General features: G+C 35.6%; 1 protein-coding gene across 3 annotated transcripts in view; it reads left to right on the top strand.

Annotated features, from left to right (window-relative positions):
- Window positions 1-19267, top strand: part of LOC138700058 (proton-coupled folate transporter-like) — a 75936-nt gene that overhangs the window by 19118 nt on the left and 37551 nt on the right. For 2 of the 3 annotated variants that reach the window (XR_011332166.1, XR_011332167.1), the window contains exon 5: window positions 1817-2129. Coding sequence is in view for 1 of the 3 variants with exons in the window: in XM_069826361.1 (XP_069682462.1) it covers window positions 1817-1874 (58 nt within the window). In the remaining 2 variants the exon portion in view is untranslated. Of the gene's footprint in view, window positions 1-1816; window positions 6110-19267 lie in introns of those variants that run through there. The other variant, XM_069826361.1, reaches the window with a different exon arrangement.

Genomic DNA, 19267 nt, shown 5'->3' with positions numbered 1-19267 from the left:
AACAGCATGTGGGTTTATTTCACACCAAAAATGTGAATTACGAGGATACCATCACGTGTGAATTCCGCTTCATCTGTAAATAAAATGTTACATGCGAAATGAGGATTGACTAAAGCCTGCTGTTGCATCCACTGACGAAACGTCACTCTAGGAACAAAGTCCGCATCATCCAGAATTGAACTTGTTGGAGATGATAAGGGTACAGTTAATTGCAGTGTAAAATTCTCCATACACTACTGTAGCTTAGTACAGGCACTTGTGTGGCATTTCTTCTTGTCAAAGTTCCTGGAGAGAGTTGTACTGCTTCCAACACTATATCCTCAACCTTAGGCATAATGCGAGCAGGCCTACCTGCTGCTCTGCCATGTGCGAAGCTCCCATTTTCTCTGAGGTGCTGATGAACCCTTGTAAATATACAACTTTCAGGGTGTCTTTGATCAGTCATATATTTGTTGGTACAAGTGTGCAGACTCCCATGCATTGCCGTTAGTCCTACCATACATGAAATGCATATCCGCATACTCTTCGTTATTGTAAGGTTCCATTGTAACTACAGTACAGCACAACTGGCACTCCTCAGACAAGTGACGTGACTGATATCTTTTGAGACTGTATTGTATCCATCCTGTATGTTCTGCATGTATGGTTAGATTACAACTCTACCTCTCGGCAATGTTCAGTTTTGTAAACAAAGAGCATAGGACCGCTTCTAGTGCACAAGGAGTAAACTATACAGTGTTACAAACAATAACGTCATTGGTGACTTGTAACCATACATTCGTAATTTTCTTGCAAACGGCTCGTTTGCTGACTCATGTTTACTGCGACTTTTTTGCTTCTATTATCGTGTATTTTCAACCGTGTAAGTTTGTGTCACCCTTTTTGATATGCCCTGTATAGTTGTGAAAACAGTGTTAGCTTCGACTGTTTTCACTGTAAGTTCAATGTGACATTCTAGTCGACTCTCCAACTATTAGCAACAATACCGAAAGCATTTTCAACAACCAGTAACATTCAGTAACACCTAAAAGTAAAAAAAGAATAACTGATTGTTGGAAGATTATGCACTATCTGATGAAGCTTAACAAAAGGATAGTATTTTTGTGGGTAAGTTACTGTGAATTATCTGGTAATGAAGCTGCTGACTGTCTTGCTGAGAAGGGACGTGAAATCTTACAAAACCACATTTCAACTTGATTAATCTTTCAACTGTTGAAAATAATAAACTCAAAATGTCAAGATATAATATCACATCATTTCCACGAAATTTCAAATAAGAAAAGTCTGCGAAAAGTGTCTCATTGTGCAAAAAAAAAATATAAATCCTGTGTATCCAAGGAAAAGTGTAGTTGCATTCTTTCGATCAGTCACTATTTGTCAAAAAAAGTTGGACAAAATTGGATTCATCTTTTCACCACTTTGTCCATTGTGCAGTCTTTGGGAAGAAATGGATCGGAATCATTTTCAGCAATATCCAGCCCTTTCTTTTAAATCCACCGTGTGTGAGAAATATTGGAGAGCAAGAGAGTTAATTGCTTTATTGCCAAGAACTCGGCATTAGTTGAAAGCCTTGATTCATTTCAAAACATTTTGTAATAATCTAATTGCAACCAATATAATTTGAATTACTTAATTTATCTAATCTTGTTTTATTAAATGTTCTCTTAATGTTTTACATAAAATGATACCTGTTTATACAAGCTTGATATCATTGATGCTAACATTGTTGTTGTTAGGGGATGGAAAAAAGAATCTTGTAGTTTTTTATTTTGCAAATGACCTGTCCCTCATGATTTATATTTACCATCTTTTTTAGGTGGAGTTTTGCATACAAGGATGACGCAGACTATGTAGACCTGAACCTAGAAAAGTAGTTGAAAACTGCTGTAAATAAACCTCTAGTCGTCCATTCTTGTTTATCAAACATGATGGAAAAACAGCAAGTAGACTCTAGTTTAAGAGAATCTCATTGAATGAACTTGATCATAAACAGTTTTGATCATCTTTAATATTGGTTTATTTTTGCACAGTAAAACTTGATATTTCGAATATGAAATATTGCCACTATTGGATTATATCATATTGAACAAGACTATTACTTGACTGAGCTAATAGCGTAAGAAATATTGGTAAGTGTAAATTAAATAATTATCTTTCTATTAACATTCCAGTGCTCGTGTGGGCTACTGTTGTAGCCCATTCATTTTTGTGGTGCTATGATGTCTTTGCAAATCAAGTGCCGACATTTTCCTTTTGGTATATCTTTCCTGCACACTTGTAACAATACATCAGTGCTTTATAGTTTATGATTTGACCAGATATTCAGAGTGAGAGTGGTTATTATTCCTTGGGCTGCAGTTGTAGCCCATGCGAGTAAACCTGTACCTTTATTTTTGTAGCAACTTCTCATAAATGCAAATAGATCAAAAACTAAATCAAAAGATATATAAAATTAAGAAACATAATAAAAAATAAAGTAAGGAAGTGAACAATTTAAAAAAATATTAAAATAAAGGTCAAAATTGTAATAAGCTACAATAGTAGCCCAAATGAGCAATAACAGGATTATGAGCACAAGCACTGAAATGTTAATATCATATAATATAATGAGCAGTGGCGCCAACTTGTATGGGCCTTTGGGGCCAGAGCCCACCCAATAATTTGTATTATTATTATTATTATCATCATCATTATTATATAATGAAATTTATTTTAACATATAACTCGAGTGTTTGAGCTCACTCAATGTTTTCCAAAAGTTGGCACCACTGATAATGAGGTATGTTTTATAATAATTAAGAAAGGTAGAGTTTTAGGCGACTGTGAAAAACTATATAGTTTTTATTATCTTCAGTTAGATGCTTAATTTTATTGTAGACACAGAGTTAAAAAATTCAAGTGATGTTAATTTAATGGTAGAATATTTGAGGACTTGAGTCTAAATATCTTTGTGCAAGTTGGACTGCATCTGACTAGTGTAATATGTAGCTAGTTGGAGATGTGTGCAATGGAGGGGGAAAGAAACTGGTCACCCTACCCCATTATTTCTTGGCCTAGTTGCTTCATAAGTGGTGCCTTCTTGGTATCACTTGTGAGGTTCACACCTGTCTTCGGGCAGTTGATTAAACAAACAAGTTGTACTGTTGAAAAAGAAAACTTTTATCTTATTTTTGTACTTGTAACTTGTGTTTAGTCTGCGACGAAATAGAAGTTTCTACATATGTTGTAAAACATTTCTTATAGTCTTTTCAGATGTGAAGAGGAGGTTAATTAATTCTTATCTTTAAAATGTGACTTATATTTGAATATGAAATTTCAGTAACTGTAGCTTGTCGATACAACTTAAAACTTAAGAATAATTTAAATGCATGAAGAGGGTATAAAATATAGTGTTTCAGAATATGCTAGTCATTTCACTAGACTGCTCTGAATTGTTTAATTCTAATTTTCTTAACAAATGTGAGTACATAAGAATTAACTTTTAGAGTAGTTACACTAGGACCTTTATACTGTATTAGAGTGACAGTAAATAACTCAAACTCCATCATAAAATGGTGAGTGTGCTTTTGTATTTTTTTAATGTTTTGAAGGTATATTATTGTAACACATTATTGTGTGTTTACATTATGATGGATGGTGGAGGGTTAGGTAACAATTTTATTGTTCGAAAACAAAAGAAATATAACATACGTGGGCAGGTTTCATAAATTATTGTTGTATGTATTTTTAGTTTCTAGGATATATACTTACATAGAATTTGTATATGAGTTTGCACTGACTATGAGAATTTTATTTTAAGTGGGCTTCGTGTAAGGGACTGAACCTGATGCAGAAGGGTCTTCTTTGTACAATTTTTAAAATAACTTTGGTACCGGTAGCTCTTCATCTTTCTGTCATATGAATCAGGATTCTTTCAGTGCGAGACCACTGCATCATTCTTATGCTATGATAACAGAAAATGGAGAGATGTATCTTCCCGTTTCACATTTACCTTAATAGTTAAGAGCAAATCATCTTTACTTCTATCTTACAAGATCGTATCATTAATTTCATTATGTCTGCTGTTCACAACTTAGATTGTATTGTTATTTCAAATTAATCTTGCATATATTTTGATGTACTGTCTCACTCTAGCGTTGATCTTTGAGGAAGATGCACTGAATTTCACACTGAAATTTTGTTTTAATGCATATGGTTTTCAGCAAAACGCTTAATTTTTTCTGGGCACTGATGTTTGAAATTACTGATATCTCACTGTTTTAGGAATGAAATTACTTATATCTCACTCTTTCAGGAATGAAATTTAAACCAGTTAACATTCCATACATACCAGTAACCATTTATCGGTATTTTCGGTTTTCCTGATGTCAGATAACTACAAATTGTAACAGTTGCCATGATTAACACACAGAGCCTGTGTACTTCTGAGGCTAAATTTAAACATCTTTATTATTAATAATGAGATGTTTGATATTGAGTACTATTACAAACTGACGATGTGTGTTGCTTTTATTAATAATACATAGCCAGAACAAAAAGTGGATCACTTATTATATACTGCATTGCTAAAGACTAAACTGAACTGCACTGAATAGTAGTCAACTGTATACTAATACTCTAACCTTCATGTCTCTTCAGCCTTGTTACTTGTCCATACTATGTAACACAAAACCTTCCTATGCTCGATTTGGGGGAAATATACATGCTATTTCCTCGGCTGTTGTATTTGATCTGTAACAGTAAAAGGCTATGAAACTTACATGAGCGAAACCTCTTTCCTGGTGAATCTCTGTACACTGTTATTCGCAATAAAGTCATTATACATTTTTGGTTTGTGATAAAAATTTATACATACAGGACTAAAAAAAATGTGAAGTTTTGTTTATGATTTCAGTATGTCTTAACTGAGCAGCTCGCGATTTTGTACATTTATTTATTTAAACAAATGGCAGGCATTGTGACAACAGTCATCAGCCCATAAGTCGACCTCTAAGTTTCCACTATCTCTGGGTTACAATGGTTTTATGAATGTTGGACATTGCATTTCCTCCTCTCAGTCACACTGAGGGCAAGATGGTTGATATACTCCTATCCTGTGTGGGTGGTTTGGCAGGCAGTCATGCCCCAATTTCGTATATAACTTGATTTTGAAAATGAAGCATAATTTCATGTATGCGTGAATAGAAGAGAATTTGCTTCATGGACGTGCACATTGCACAATTTTTCATATGGAGAAAGTCTGTGTATAGCTTAATATGTCTTGTAAGGGTTCATTAGTCCTTTTGACGTGAATACGTCTATGAGTTCGGTCCAGCACGAGGGTGCATCCCAAGAAGTCGACTGACACATTTTCAGGCACATTTTGTTGCACGTATAGTTTCTAAACTACACTACATATTCCAATGAAGTCACTGATATAGCCAACGTGCCCTTGAGTTGGAGCAGGTCATGTCATCTAGCAATATGTAGAAGGTGAGGCATGAATTAGCTGTTTGTGCAGCAGCCGAGGTGTGTAGCTTGAGAATGTGAAGAGATAGAATGTTCACAGTGGTGTCAAACGATTCGCAATGAACCAGGCTACATTGTCAATTTAACAACAATCATTAGTCGACAAACTACATTGGAAAAATTCGCGAGTGAAATTGAGTGAAGAGAGAAAATTCACAATGTGGTGGCATATGCAGTGCAAATGGGAGCAGATGCATAAGCAGTGGGTAGCAAATTATAGAGCACAATGGTTATTATAGCAACCAACATGTTTACTCTCAATGCATACAAGATGGCTAGTCCCAGGAGTCCCAAAACAGTGAAGATGTACCAGGTTTTCAGGGTGTTTGGAAAGAGGAGATGTTGATTACCACTGACCAACTCACAGTAATTTCCAAGAAGATGCTGCAACGTGTTATGTCTCAAAAATCTTCAGTCGTCATGATCCTCAGATTTAACATCACCAGATTTTTTTCTATGTGACCTATGTAAAAGAAACGTATCACAGAATTAGTCTTAACCCTCAACTGGTATTGCTTTTTAAATGTACGTAAGGCTATCTAGCCATAAGGGTCTATATTGACCCATAGATACCAGTTGAGGGTTAAAAGAAGAAATACATCATGAGTACACCTGAAGAAAGTACTCGAAAATGGGGAATCCTGTGTCGAAAAGTATTTGTTTGCCAGAGGAACAAATTTCGTCATATTATATGAGAGAGATCTTTTTTTTTTTTTGCAAGGTTCACGATATGTTTCTGTAGAAATGTGTATTACAGATTAAAATGTATGGTGACTTTACTGTGATAGGTTTGGAGTCTTTAGCAAGCAAGCTCTGTACTTCTATTTATTCTGACAATCTCAAGAGCAAATATTTGGTATGGGAAGGAGACTTTTAAAGTCTTGAGTGTAATGTACAAATTCGTATTTTTTTAAGGACTGCTTATGGTTTTTATTTTCTTGGCACTATACACTGAATGACATTAAATTTTCATTGCCCCATATTATTAGTACAATACAAAGGACATTAGGAAAGTTTTGCATTGTAGGGAATGGTAGGGCAGACTCTGCTGTTACCACGAGGAATAGAAAGGGAGTTAAAAGCCGGTCTGGGAGGCATTAGGGTACGACTTTGCTTGCAATCCTTGCTAAGCAGTGAAAATGAATGCATTGTAAAATGTCGGGGTGGTCGAAAACTGAATATCGGTCTATTATTTGCTACAGTTTTGTTCTCTGATAATTCATTAGTGCATAGAGGAAAGGCCCTAGTGCTGGGTGAAGACTGTCTACATCAGGCAATATTCCAATACTGTAGAGTATTTAAGAAACGAAATTTTGATCTTGAAGACGACCCTCATTCTGGACAGCCTTATGTACAATAACTGACAAGGGAAGCACTCAAGTTGTCAGAAAGAAATATTGGATTTTTCTACATCATTAACAGGAACTAATGACATGGTTATCGAATCTAAAAAGTCATCTCATTGTGAGGAAGCTTTGCGTGAAATAGTGCCAGAAAATGCTGAAGAACTTTGAAAATGAGATATAATGGAACATAAAGAGCACTGTCACAGGTGACAAGACATGGCTTTTATGATGACTTTTAAACCAATCCTCGAAACTTAGTGTGGGTATTAAAAGTGTGAGTGCACAAATGGTTGTGAGGAAATCCAGGGCAGTGTAGGAGAAAATGATTGTGATGTTCTTCACTTCACAGAGCATTATGAAGGGAATTGTACTCGAAACAATGCAGGGTGACTACCAAGTGATACAGTGAAGTGTGCTTGCCTCAGCTTATCCGAAGGCTCAAGAACCTCCGCCCGAAGTCACAGCTTAACACTTAGCTACTGTACCACAGTAACATACCTGCTTAAAGAACTAATCCCACATCAGCATTTCTTGCAAAATCAGGGCTCATTTTGTTTGATCATCCTCCATGCAGCCCTTATCTCGCTTCATGTGACTTTAGACTCTTCCCAGAGGTGAAGTTGAAGCTCAAAGCAGATGAGGAAGACCATCTGGCAGCACGTGATGAGTAGTGTATAAAACTGCCAGAAGAGAAATGCCAGAGTTGGTTCAAAGACTGGTTTAGACAAATGGGAAGTGAATTGAGTATGGTTAAAATTATATTGAAAAAGTGTGAAAAATATAATGACATTGCAAAACTTTCCTAGTACTCTTTGTATGTTACAATAAAGCTTAAAAATTGTGATTGCTTACTTTTAAATATATTACTGTAATGTAATTTCCTTCGTAGTGTACAATGGTTAATTCAGTGACTACATTCTGTAACTGTTATTCTAATATAAAAGGTGCAGATTAGTTTATGTAGGATATGATTCTACCTCATTTTTTACGCCACCCTTGAGCATTAAATAAACAATATACATTTATACAGTATTTGTGCTGATATTTAAATATATAGATAACATTCTAAAATCACTATTTTCAGAGTATCAGTTTTTAACTTTAAGCAATGATTTTTACATCACAGGAAATAATAGAGAGATTCATTATACACTGTAATATTGGTACAATAATTTAAAATGTACAATATTAACTTTAAATAAGTTGACTATTTTTTTATTGAAGGAAGCACTGCAATTTAACATATTCTATTGAATCTTGCTGATATAACTAAAATATGATCCAATCTATTTGGGAAGACATGAATTAAAATAAAATTGCTATGAAAATTGTATCAGAAGTGATAAAGACATATCAGTTTCAATATGATGTTAAAACACAGGAATTTTATATCAATCTTTTGATGAACAAAAGAAAGCAAATTATCACTCAGCAACAACTGAATAAACAAAATGTAATTTACTGCAGATCAGTGAGCTAAATGCATGTTGTGTTTTACAGAATTTGAAAGTGTAACATCAGCTCAGTGTCATTCACATTGTGAGTATGGTGTTCGAACAGCTCCGAATTACAAATTAATGTTATACTATTGCACGTTTAAAGAAAATAGATCTGTTAACATGCCACACATAGGCGTGTTCTCGAAACTGTAGCAGTTGTTAGCACTGCTATAACAGCAAGTCCCAAGAAGAGTCTCACAATTATTAGATGACTGCAGAGATGTCAATGCCATACACAACTTGTCAACATTATCTAAAACCTTACCTCTACCACATGAAATATGTTTAGGCATTACACAATCTGCTCTTCATACCACAGCTACGACAGGAAACCACATATACACAGTGTTCCAGTAGAATGGTGCACCCTCTCAATGATCATGGTTTTCTGAATAACATTTGACATCAACAGGTGCGGATGTGGTGGGCTAATTATGTGGCCTCCAAATTCTCCAGACTTGACACTACCCAATTTCTTTGTTTGAGTTTTGTAAAGAAAGATTCAATGCACAGCAACCCAAGGATATTGATGATCTCAAAGCAAGAATTCTCTCAGTTTTTGAAAAAATTACCTTGAGATGTAAAATCACTCATGGGAGGGATTAGCCTCACGATATGAATTGTGTTGTGTACTGATACGGAAATAAAATTTGGAGCTCCCTTATTGAATAAGTTTCTCTTACAATACACTGTGCATGTACAGTAAACAGGAGTCCCTGATATTTGCTACTTGTGGACAGTCATGTGAAATTGTTATCTACATATAGGTGGACTGTGGTTGCAGAAAGAGACATCAGGAATTGATAAAGTAAGTGAATTAAATAGAGAGGAAAGGAATAATAATGCAGGCTTGAATCAAGTAGAAGAAGAAATGAAGAACCAGGGTTTAGAAAACTTAAGACTAAAAGTAGAAAACATCTGTGAAAAGATAGAAGAGTTAATAGCAGAGAATAACAAATTAAAGAAGAAGATGAGTGACTACGATCTCAAGTTGAGAAAAAATAACTTAATAATTTTCGGGGTCGAAGAAAGGGGCCGGGAAAAAGAGATGGATACCTTTGAGAAAGTGAGAGATTTATGTGAAGCGATCTTTAATATAGAGATGAGAGAAGAATATGTCGACGATACGTACAGATTAGGGAAAGGAAATAAAAGGCCTATCTTCTTGAGCTTTAAGAATACAAAAGTAAGGGAAGTTATTCTTAACAATCTAGGACGGCTCCGGGGTTCAGGAGTGAGAGTGGAAACAGATATGTCATTTGAAGTAAGAAATGGAAGAAAACTGCTACTACCTTATATGAAAGCAGCGAAGGTGAAGGGTCACTTTGCTAAAATGTACGAAGATAAACTGAAAGTGAATGGAAAATGGTATGATCTGGAGTTTTGCCTGAGGAATGAAGATCATCCAGAATTTGGACTAACGAGAAGAACAAAAGAAGACAGTGGACATATTTCAACTTTGCAGAGGGAGGCAACGAGAAGGCAACAGAGTCTCGACGTTAGCTACATAAGCGGAGGGAAGGAGCAGAAGAAAATCATCCCAACTTCAAGGACGGAACAAGTGATTGTCGCAGATCAACACATGGTAACAGGAGCGAATAGTAAGGAGTTCAGGAACCCACATGCTGACGTACGAGAAAGTGTAGAGGTGATGACACAACGAGAAGATAAGTGTAACGTGATCATGCATCGTAAGCGGATTCCTAGTCTCCATACGATGGCGGTAAGGTTAGCGCACTCCAGAAGGAATGCGGACAATAACGGAACAAGAAACACAGGCGCTAGAAAAAAAGGCGAGTGGGGATAAAAAGAGAAACCAAGAGTCAGGAAGTGATAGGGAAGAAAGTAGTGAAAAGATTAAGGGTGCGAGTGTAAGTGGAAATCTAGGATGTGAAAGTGAAAGCGTGGGGGGGAAAAATAAAGGAGGAATAGAAGAAGAAGAAAGAAATAGAAATAAAGCAGAGATGAACTGTAAAGAAAGGTCAGAACCTGCGACAGCTGAGGATATAGCAGTGGTATTAGATATGATTAAAAAATGTGGGGATGTGATCAAAAAGGGAAGTAAAGGGAAATTGTAATTGTAAATGATAGAGAAGTATAGGGGAGAGAGGAAGTGTATAAGCTGATGTGTAGCGAGAAATATAAGTATTTACAGGAAGTGAGAGTAGTGTGAAAGGATTAGGTGTAAGTGGAATAGTGAGAAAGTAAAAGTGAGCGCAAATAGGAAAAAGTGAAAATAGTGAAAAAGGGTTAAGAGAAATAAACAAGTGACAGCATAAAATTAGTACTAATATTTGAACGTTGGAATAGTAAATGAATATAAGAGAAAGATAGGAGAAAAGGTCAAAGAACAAATGGGGCAAATAATTCAATATGATAATTTGTAGAGAATAAGTGAAATTGAAATCTTAGTGAATAGTAGTTAGAGGAAAAAGGGGGTTTGAAAGGCTTATATAATTTTAGATATATTACGATTAATGATCAAATAGAGAATAGCAAATGAAATGTAGGAGAAATACTGAAGGGGAGATTGAACAAGTAATAAAAAAGGTACATTGTGTAATTGGGAGAATTTGTGTAGACGCGTACTGCAAATAATGTGTTACTGTAAGATGTTAATGGTGGCACCGGATACAGAAATGTGAGGTACACCATTATATGTAAAGAAGTGCTGTGACCAAATACATCATATATCATATCATATCATATCATATAGGTGGACTCCCATCAAGACTCACTCCAAATTTTAATTCCGTATCAGTACACAATGGTGGCACATTGAGGTCCATTGTGGTCAAAACTCCCATCCTTTTAGAATGTATTTAGATTACTGAAAAATAAATAGTAGCCATTCTCACGTTACAGCATTTTTTACGTCTTCCCAAATTAGATCGCCCTGTAATTTGTTATATAGGCCTAAATGTAACTGATAATGTAGCCTATACATTAGAATCTCGTGTAGCTTCTCTGTAAGCTTATTGAAAAATTAGTTATTAATGGAAGTTGAGGGTTGAGAAATCTCTGTCTCCAGTGTGTGCATGTGTGTGCTTGTATGTGCTTGCTTGCAGAATTGATTGAAGCATTTTATGTGAATAATACCGCGTATACGACTTACAGGTTTAATATTAAAAACATTTATAACGTTCAGAGTATTAAATTCTGGCTAGGAATTCTTGTATATAATATAATGATATCTGTGGAAATTTACCAGAAATACTTTGTGGCTTTGGTGTGGTACACATGATCAGAATGTGCAAAGATGGTGATGTGGATGCTTCGACATAAAATATTCTGAGTTCTTTCACTGGTGAAAATTAAGTCTGTGAAGCATGTGTAACATAGGGATCCAAAAAGCAGGGCACTTAAATTTTTTTTTTTAACTAAGATAATTAGGCCTTCTCCCCTTTAAATGAATTTCCAGTTCTACCACTGCTAGAAAAGATGGATGCCGCTTCTCCTGGATCCTGGGAACTGTATTTTGCAGATCCATATATCTGAGACGAAATCTTACGATTTTTCGAAAGGAAGTAAAAAAAAAATTCCCACATTTACAGTCACTGAAATGATGTTTCAACATACCAGTGTCCATATGATTTCGTTCTTTTGTCCTAACTGCACTTACAAGTGAGAATATGCACTCTACACATTCTACAGCGGTGTTGTTCCTCAGATATTGCACAAAATGAGAATTTCAACAGTTTGTTAATGTTTTTAAGTGATACAACCTCATCTTTAAAATATTGAAACACTTCCTGCCACCATTTCACTGTCGCCCATACATTTCTTGGGACAATACGAATTATTGTTTTTCTTGACACTCTCTTAGAATCTGCTTCATTGTTTTTTTCTTGGTTTTAACATGTTTTTGAATATAATTTCTACTGCCATGGTCAATTGAAAAAATAGACTTGCAAACAACACAAAACACTTTATCCACGTCGTTTTCAACACCACTAACAAAAGGAAATTCGCGTTTTAAAAGACCGAGAACACACAGTTCTGCTTTGATGACACCTCACTATCACTATTTCCAGAAGTCGTTGCTGAACGATTCACATAATTTATAGTTCACTTCTGTGAATGATTCCATTGTCTATTGTTTTAGAAATGTTCCGTCTACTGCATTGTTACACAACATTTTCAAATTGGATGCCACTACTGATCGTTCTTACGTTGAATATAGTAATTAGGTTAATTTGCTACTCAAAAATATCCATTTTCGCAGCAAGGGAGTAGGGGAGATAGGAGTTTGGAAGGTTCCCTCCTTATTAACAAAATAGTGCAATCGCAACTAGATGCAAACTAATATAAATAGTACACTAACGGGAGTAGGGAAGATAATAGTGTGGCATTAATAACAAAATAGCATAGTCGCAACTAAACTCAAAATTAAAAATATATACACAAATAGTCTTTGCAGCTAAAATTATGCACACAGTTCACTCTGGACAAGAGTTAATTTAATATGTTCTAACCAGGTCTTCACTTCTACCGAACTTTCTTTACGATAACCACTGCACATTAAACAATACAGCAGATTTTTATTCTTTTTTATTATGTAAACAGTTCACTCTGAACCACTTTCAAACTTTCCATAACTTTTTGGACTTAACTTTTCTAAACCTTATCCAGGGTACACTTTATCAATATCTTCAAGAAAATTTAAAAATATTGTCCCAGCTTCACTTTGTCCATTTCTTCTCTGCATTTGTCTGTACAGAAACTTAAACATATATAGATCGTCATGTCAGGGGCGTATTTTGCGGACTACGTATTTTGGTGGTAGCCCAAGGAAATTACAAAAGAAAAAGTTTATAATATAACATAATTAATAATTTTGTATTATTAGTTTTACCATAGTAATTAAAATTAAAGTAATTGTTAGGTTTATATGCGCTCTCTGCTCTCGAAAAGAAACAAGTTGTCAAGGCGGCATCACTGGAGAAACCGCTTGCTATGTAAGGTAGCCTGTGACCGTTCCGCGCACATTGTCCTGTCGCACAACTGCCCGTACCCCCACTCCCTTCTGTTTCCATCGTGCAGTGCACTAGGCCGGGCGAGTTGCCGCTCTCATGATCGGTTTCTTCGCAGGCGCGAAGCAACAATACGCTTAGTACGCTAGCTCATGAATGTGATTGTGTTCTTGCAGTGTCTAAGAGTTATATTAATTGTGAATTATTAAGTTTTTAATTTCCCAATTAAGTGATATTGTGAAAAATATGGCAGAACAAGTTTCTGGAGACGTTAGTGTTGAAAATGACTGTATAATAGAAGGTTTATTAAAAGTGCCTTTTAACCGTCGTACATAACAACGAGAAAGTTGAAATTGTGAAAATGGAAAGACCAACTCCAGAGTTAAATTTGTCCATGGACGTAAAAGAAAAACAGCGAGAGTACACACGCCATTTCACTTCAACATCATATGGTAAGTGGAATTGGTTGTGTGGTAGTTCTAAACTGTCTAAACTATTTTGCTGGCCATGTTTGTTATTTAGCCGCGAAACTAATGTGTGGTCAAAAGAGGGGTTTTCTAATATGAACTCCCTTCGAATGGCAGTCCTAGAATACGACAAATCAAAAGCTCATATTTGTAGTAGCATGAACTTTGCAAACGTTGGGAAGACAAGAATTGATTTACAGCTAGATAAGCAAAAAGCTCTACACATCAACCAACATAATGCTCTTGTGAAAAAAAAAATCGGGAGATTTTACTGCGTCTTATTAACGCAGTCTGCTTTCTAGGAAAACAAGAATTGGCTTTTCGGGGTCATAATGAGAGTGTGGAATCAGACAATATAGGAAATTATATTGAATATTTAAGTTCCTTAAGTGAATTTGATCATTTACTGGCCAATCATCTTGAGAGTTCAATAGTATTTCGTGGTACTTCTCCCGCAATTCAGAATTACTTAATATTTGCTATAAGTGGGGTTATGATAAAGAATATAAAACCTTTTGTGGCCATTGTTGTTGATGAAACAAGTGACTGCTCTAATCAGAGTCAACTGTCCACTGTTTTAAGATACGTCGACAGTACTGCCAATGTTCAAGAACGGTTTATAGGATTCACAAATGTCAGTTCGGACAAAACTGCTGCTGCTTTGTTTCAGCATGTGGAAGGTGTTACAGCAGAATACAATGTCGGCAATAAGTTAATTGCACAGACATACGATGGTGCTTCAGTTATGGCGGGAAATATTAATGGCTTAAAAACAAAAGTTCAAGAAAAGTATCCTCAAGCACTATTTGTCCATTGTTACAGCCATGTTCTCAATTTAGTTTTGCAACAAACTACTTCATCCATTCCAGAATGCCGTATTTTTTTCAAAACACTGTCGGGTTTAGCTGCATTTTTCTCATCATATCCTAAAAGATCAGAAAACTCAAGGAATTTATGAACAAGAAACTCCCAAAAGTAGCACTAACTAGATTGAATTTTACATCTCGGCTTGTAAATACAGTAAAGGAATACAGAGAAAAACGGACTGCTTTCTTTAAAAATATCATTTGTAATGACTCTGAAGAAAACTGGGATGATGCTGTAATTGTGCAGGCTCAAGGATATTTGAATTTTTTCACAAAGTTTCAGAATATATTTCTTCTTGAAGTCTATGCTAGAGTGTTCGCACATACAGATGTGCTCTACAATATTCTTCAGACAAAAAGTCTAGACATAGCATACTACTTGCAAGAGGTATCAAAGTTAAAAAAAAATACTATATCCGAGATCAGACGTAGTGGGTTTCCGTCCATATGGAGTAATATGGAAAATGAAAATTCTTCAGCCAATACAATGGAACCACCATTAAAGCGAAGAAAAGGAGATGATGAATTGAAATACAGGCAGCTGTACTACAGCATACTAGATCGTATGCACATGGAAATTACTGACAGATTTTCTGATTATGGAAAGCTTCAGTTCACACATCTTCTAGATTCTCAAAAATTTTCTGCTTATAGAGAAAACTTCCCGAATGAGGCACTAAACAAATTATTTCAGTCCTATAACAGTCACTTTGATCAAGTACGTTTGAAAAATGAATTAAGTGTAATATATTCAGCAGAAGTCTTTGATTTTTCGAACAAACCTATTCATGAAATATTATCTGCCATATATGAAAACCAACTGAACCAAGTTATTCCTGAAGTCCTTAAATTGGCAACATTAATTGTGACAATACCAGCTACATCAGCATCGGTAGAAAGAACATTTTCTGCGTTGAAGAGAATAAAATCCTACTGTAGATCAACTCATACACAAGAACGTTTATCCGGCTTGGCACTAATATCCATTGAAAAGTCATTTCTACAGAAACTTTGCAAGTGGCCCAACTGTAATTTCAATGACGAAGTCATCAACGTATTTTCGTCCCAATCAAGACGTCTGGAATTCACATAAATATATAAAGAATTTTATTATAGGGATTTTAAAATATATTTTGTGTAATAATAGGGTCAGTGGTAGCCCAAACCCTTTAACCAGTATACGCCACTGCGTCATGTTCACTTTCACAACTTTTATGCTTCACTTCTGATTTTAGAGTCCCCCACATCTGTTCTACAGTTTGTGGATACATTGTGGAATCCTCACTATTTATAAATTCGACACAGTGGTTGACAATACCGTGCAAGTAACCTTCTTTTTCTAAATCCTTGTAACTTTTCCAGCCATCAGTACATATTTTGGTCCCTGGTAAAGTAGAGTTTCGTAATTATAGATGGATTTCGCTGAGTCGATGATTCAATTGAATGAACGATTCCTGTTGCTAGGTAACTCGCTCAGAATTAAATAATTCACTTAAAGCAACGATTCCTGTTGCTTGATGACGCTCAGAATTAAATAGTTCACTTAAGTGAACGATTCTTTGATGATTGCTGTATAGTTCAAAGGTAGGGTATACCATTCACTAACTGAACACTTCTCACAATCATTGTTCTTATTGTAATACATAGCTAGGTAATTTGCTCAATTAAATTACCAATAGTTCATGTAAATGAACGATTCCTTGGTGATCGCTGTATAGTTCACTAGGTATACCATTCACTGTTAACTGAAGACTTCCTACAATTATTGTTTGTATTATAATACGTAACATTGTCACTATAGTTCGCTAAGTATTTGGTTTAATAATTGAACACTTCCTAAAAAAAACATTGTTAGTATGACACTATCACTCATTGCTGAGGAATGTAGTCCTTAAGTTTTAATCCTTCCATTCTGTACTCTGGATATGTGTTGTGGATATGCTGTAGAAACTGCAGATACATTTCACTGGGTGTAGTCATTCCTTTCAGTTTCTGTTGTTCACTATACAGGAACTCAAACATGTATAAATGATCATTTTCACTTTCCCTACCTTCTCTTTTTAAAACTGATTTTAGCGTTTTCCACATTCATTCCTCTTTTTGGGTGTGCACAGAACGATCATCTTCATGTACAGATTGTATCGAATGATCCACAACTTCATGGATATACCCTTCATGTTTTAAATCCCTGTAAGACTTCCAACCATCCATCATAACTTTAGTATGTGGTTTGATGAATGATTTAATTATGGGTATCGAGGTATTTTTATCTCTTTTTTTTTTCCATTTTCAATACAAACGATTCTTCTGTCTCTCTCTATCAATACCTCCAAAAACCCATATGCTATTTTTTTCGTTTTTGAGAATTCTGCCTCTTTTATATTTTCTGGTGTTTCTGTTTTATATTTTCTGTGTTTCATCTCATTCCACAATGTGTTCTTCTCCTGCTGTGGGTTTGGTATTTTGTGTAATTGAATCGGATATTGCAGATACAGCACGTGTCACTATGTGTAGTGTATTGACATGTGCTGTTTCTGCATTCCCTGATTCAATTATAAGGGTCATTCCATGTGACTCATGTTACACTTGGAGCTATTTTATTATAAACCAAATCACTGTAAATCATACATGAATGTTTAAAGAACCACACTTTTTTAGCAGAATGTTCTCCCATAAGGAGTCAGTCATATGGTGTAATAGAACATACAAAAGATTGAGATTCACATTTATAGCAATTTTTTTAAATGTCGTGGCTCATGTTACATCAAAAAGGACATGCAGACTAGAAGTACTCACATTTTGCATAAACTCTGTTCTTCTATAAGCGCCTAGAACCTGATGTTATATATTGCAATGTGAACACCAATGTCAAATATCACACAAACAGATCAAAGAAAGACAAGACAGTAATTGTTTTATTGCAATAAATTTACGTGACTCAAGTTACAGAAAAACGTGACTCGTGTTACATTTGTGCCATCAGCTTGAAACAAACACATCTAACTATTCAAACTTATGATGTCCACGTGCAATAACAAGTGTAGGCATATTTATTTTCTGTACAAGTTGTGAAATGGAGTAATAGACCTCATCTGGTGAGAAAGACCACTTCCAATTTCAACCATTGTGCTAACTTTAAACTCTCCATCTTTCAGTTCCTTTATTTGATCTGGATATAATTGTCCTTCATACTGTACAGTACCAGTCACCAACTTTTAAGGAAACATGTGAAAACTCATTTAGACCTTGTTCATCAGTGAGAATCGAGGTAGTGAATGTCTCTTTGTTTACTCGAATACAATGAACTCGAGAAATACCTTCCACAGTTTTGGCATTTTTTATAATTAATTTTGTATTTAGTTCATTATTTCGATGTACTATTTCATTTGATGAAACAGGTTGCACTTTGACATTAGGGTCTTCACTGCTGTTATAGGCCTGTGCAAAATCATCAGCACAGGTGACTTGCCGTTTCCTCTGCTTTACTGCATTCCAGACTTTCCTCTTCACAGCACCACCAATTCCATCTACTGGACCTTTGCCATGAGATGTGGCGAAGAAGTTCCATGTGATGGTACAATTATATCTGCGACACAAGGCAGGGAGAGCAGCAGCTATGTACCTGTTCTTAAACTGCGACGCTGGACCATCTGACCATATGAATATCTGACTGGTAGTTGCAGGTAGAGTTGCCAGTAGAATATCAATGTACCAGTACAAATGAGTGCAGCCTTCCAGAGTGCCATACTACAGAAGTAAATAACTGTTGCCAGTGGCCACTTTGAATTTCATCTTGTGTCACACAGGTATAATTCTCGGCAAAGTCCACTTCGCTTGGCATCTGAAAGAAAACTTATCAACATTTTTCCAAACATTTCTGTAACACTGTGCTTGGTATCTTTTGATGTAACAGTGTTCTATAAATTGAGAAATACTGCAAATATATTCAGCAAGGTCTGTTGTACAACCTTCTTCCAGAACTTTATGAATTCGTTCAGATTGATCACTGTTCCAAATGAACCATGTCAGATCCTGTTCCTCTATATCTCCTATAAAATTCAGAAATCCTTTCCCATCTTTACACTTATCACATTTATTGAACCAGCAATTTCTGGTGGCGTCACTGCATATGATACTCTCTGGAAATTTGATACTGCATTTTGGAATGTCCGGTTAATTTTATACAGTCCTTGCAACACCAGAGCAAAATTTTGGTGGTATTTGCATAGGCACACATTGAGTGGAAGTTTACTGCTTAGTAATGTGTGATGGTCGCAGCTCTGCAAATTTACTCTTTCCAATAGGCAAGTCTGGATTTTGTTCCTTGATCTGTTAGAATGCTTCTGAAAGACATTTGATTTCTAAATCGAGAGTGATGACCATTATCCTTGAATTAACTGGTTCCCATCCACTCACTTTAGCTTTAAGCTGCTCACGCCCTATTATCCATTCCTACTCCAAAGTACCGTAGAGTATATCTTTCTTGCAGTCTCTTCATTCCATTGCCTTTCTTCTTCACTTCACTTCACTTTACTAATCCCAAGTATTTCCAGTTTATGACTCTTCATTTCTTGTATCAGTTCTACTTCCTTAGCAGCGATTGTTTTT

The sequence above is a fragment of the Periplaneta americana genome, chromosome 5, assembly GCF_040183065.1.
Source record: "Periplaneta americana isolate PAMFEO1 chromosome 5, P.americana_PAMFEO1_priV1, whole genome shotgun sequence".
Classification (NCBI taxonomy): Eukaryota; Metazoa; Arthropoda; class Insecta; order Blattodea; family Blattidae; genus Periplaneta; species Periplaneta americana.
The sequence above is the reverse complement of the archived record's forward strand: the minus strand, read 5'-3'. Positions and strand labels throughout refer to the sequence as shown.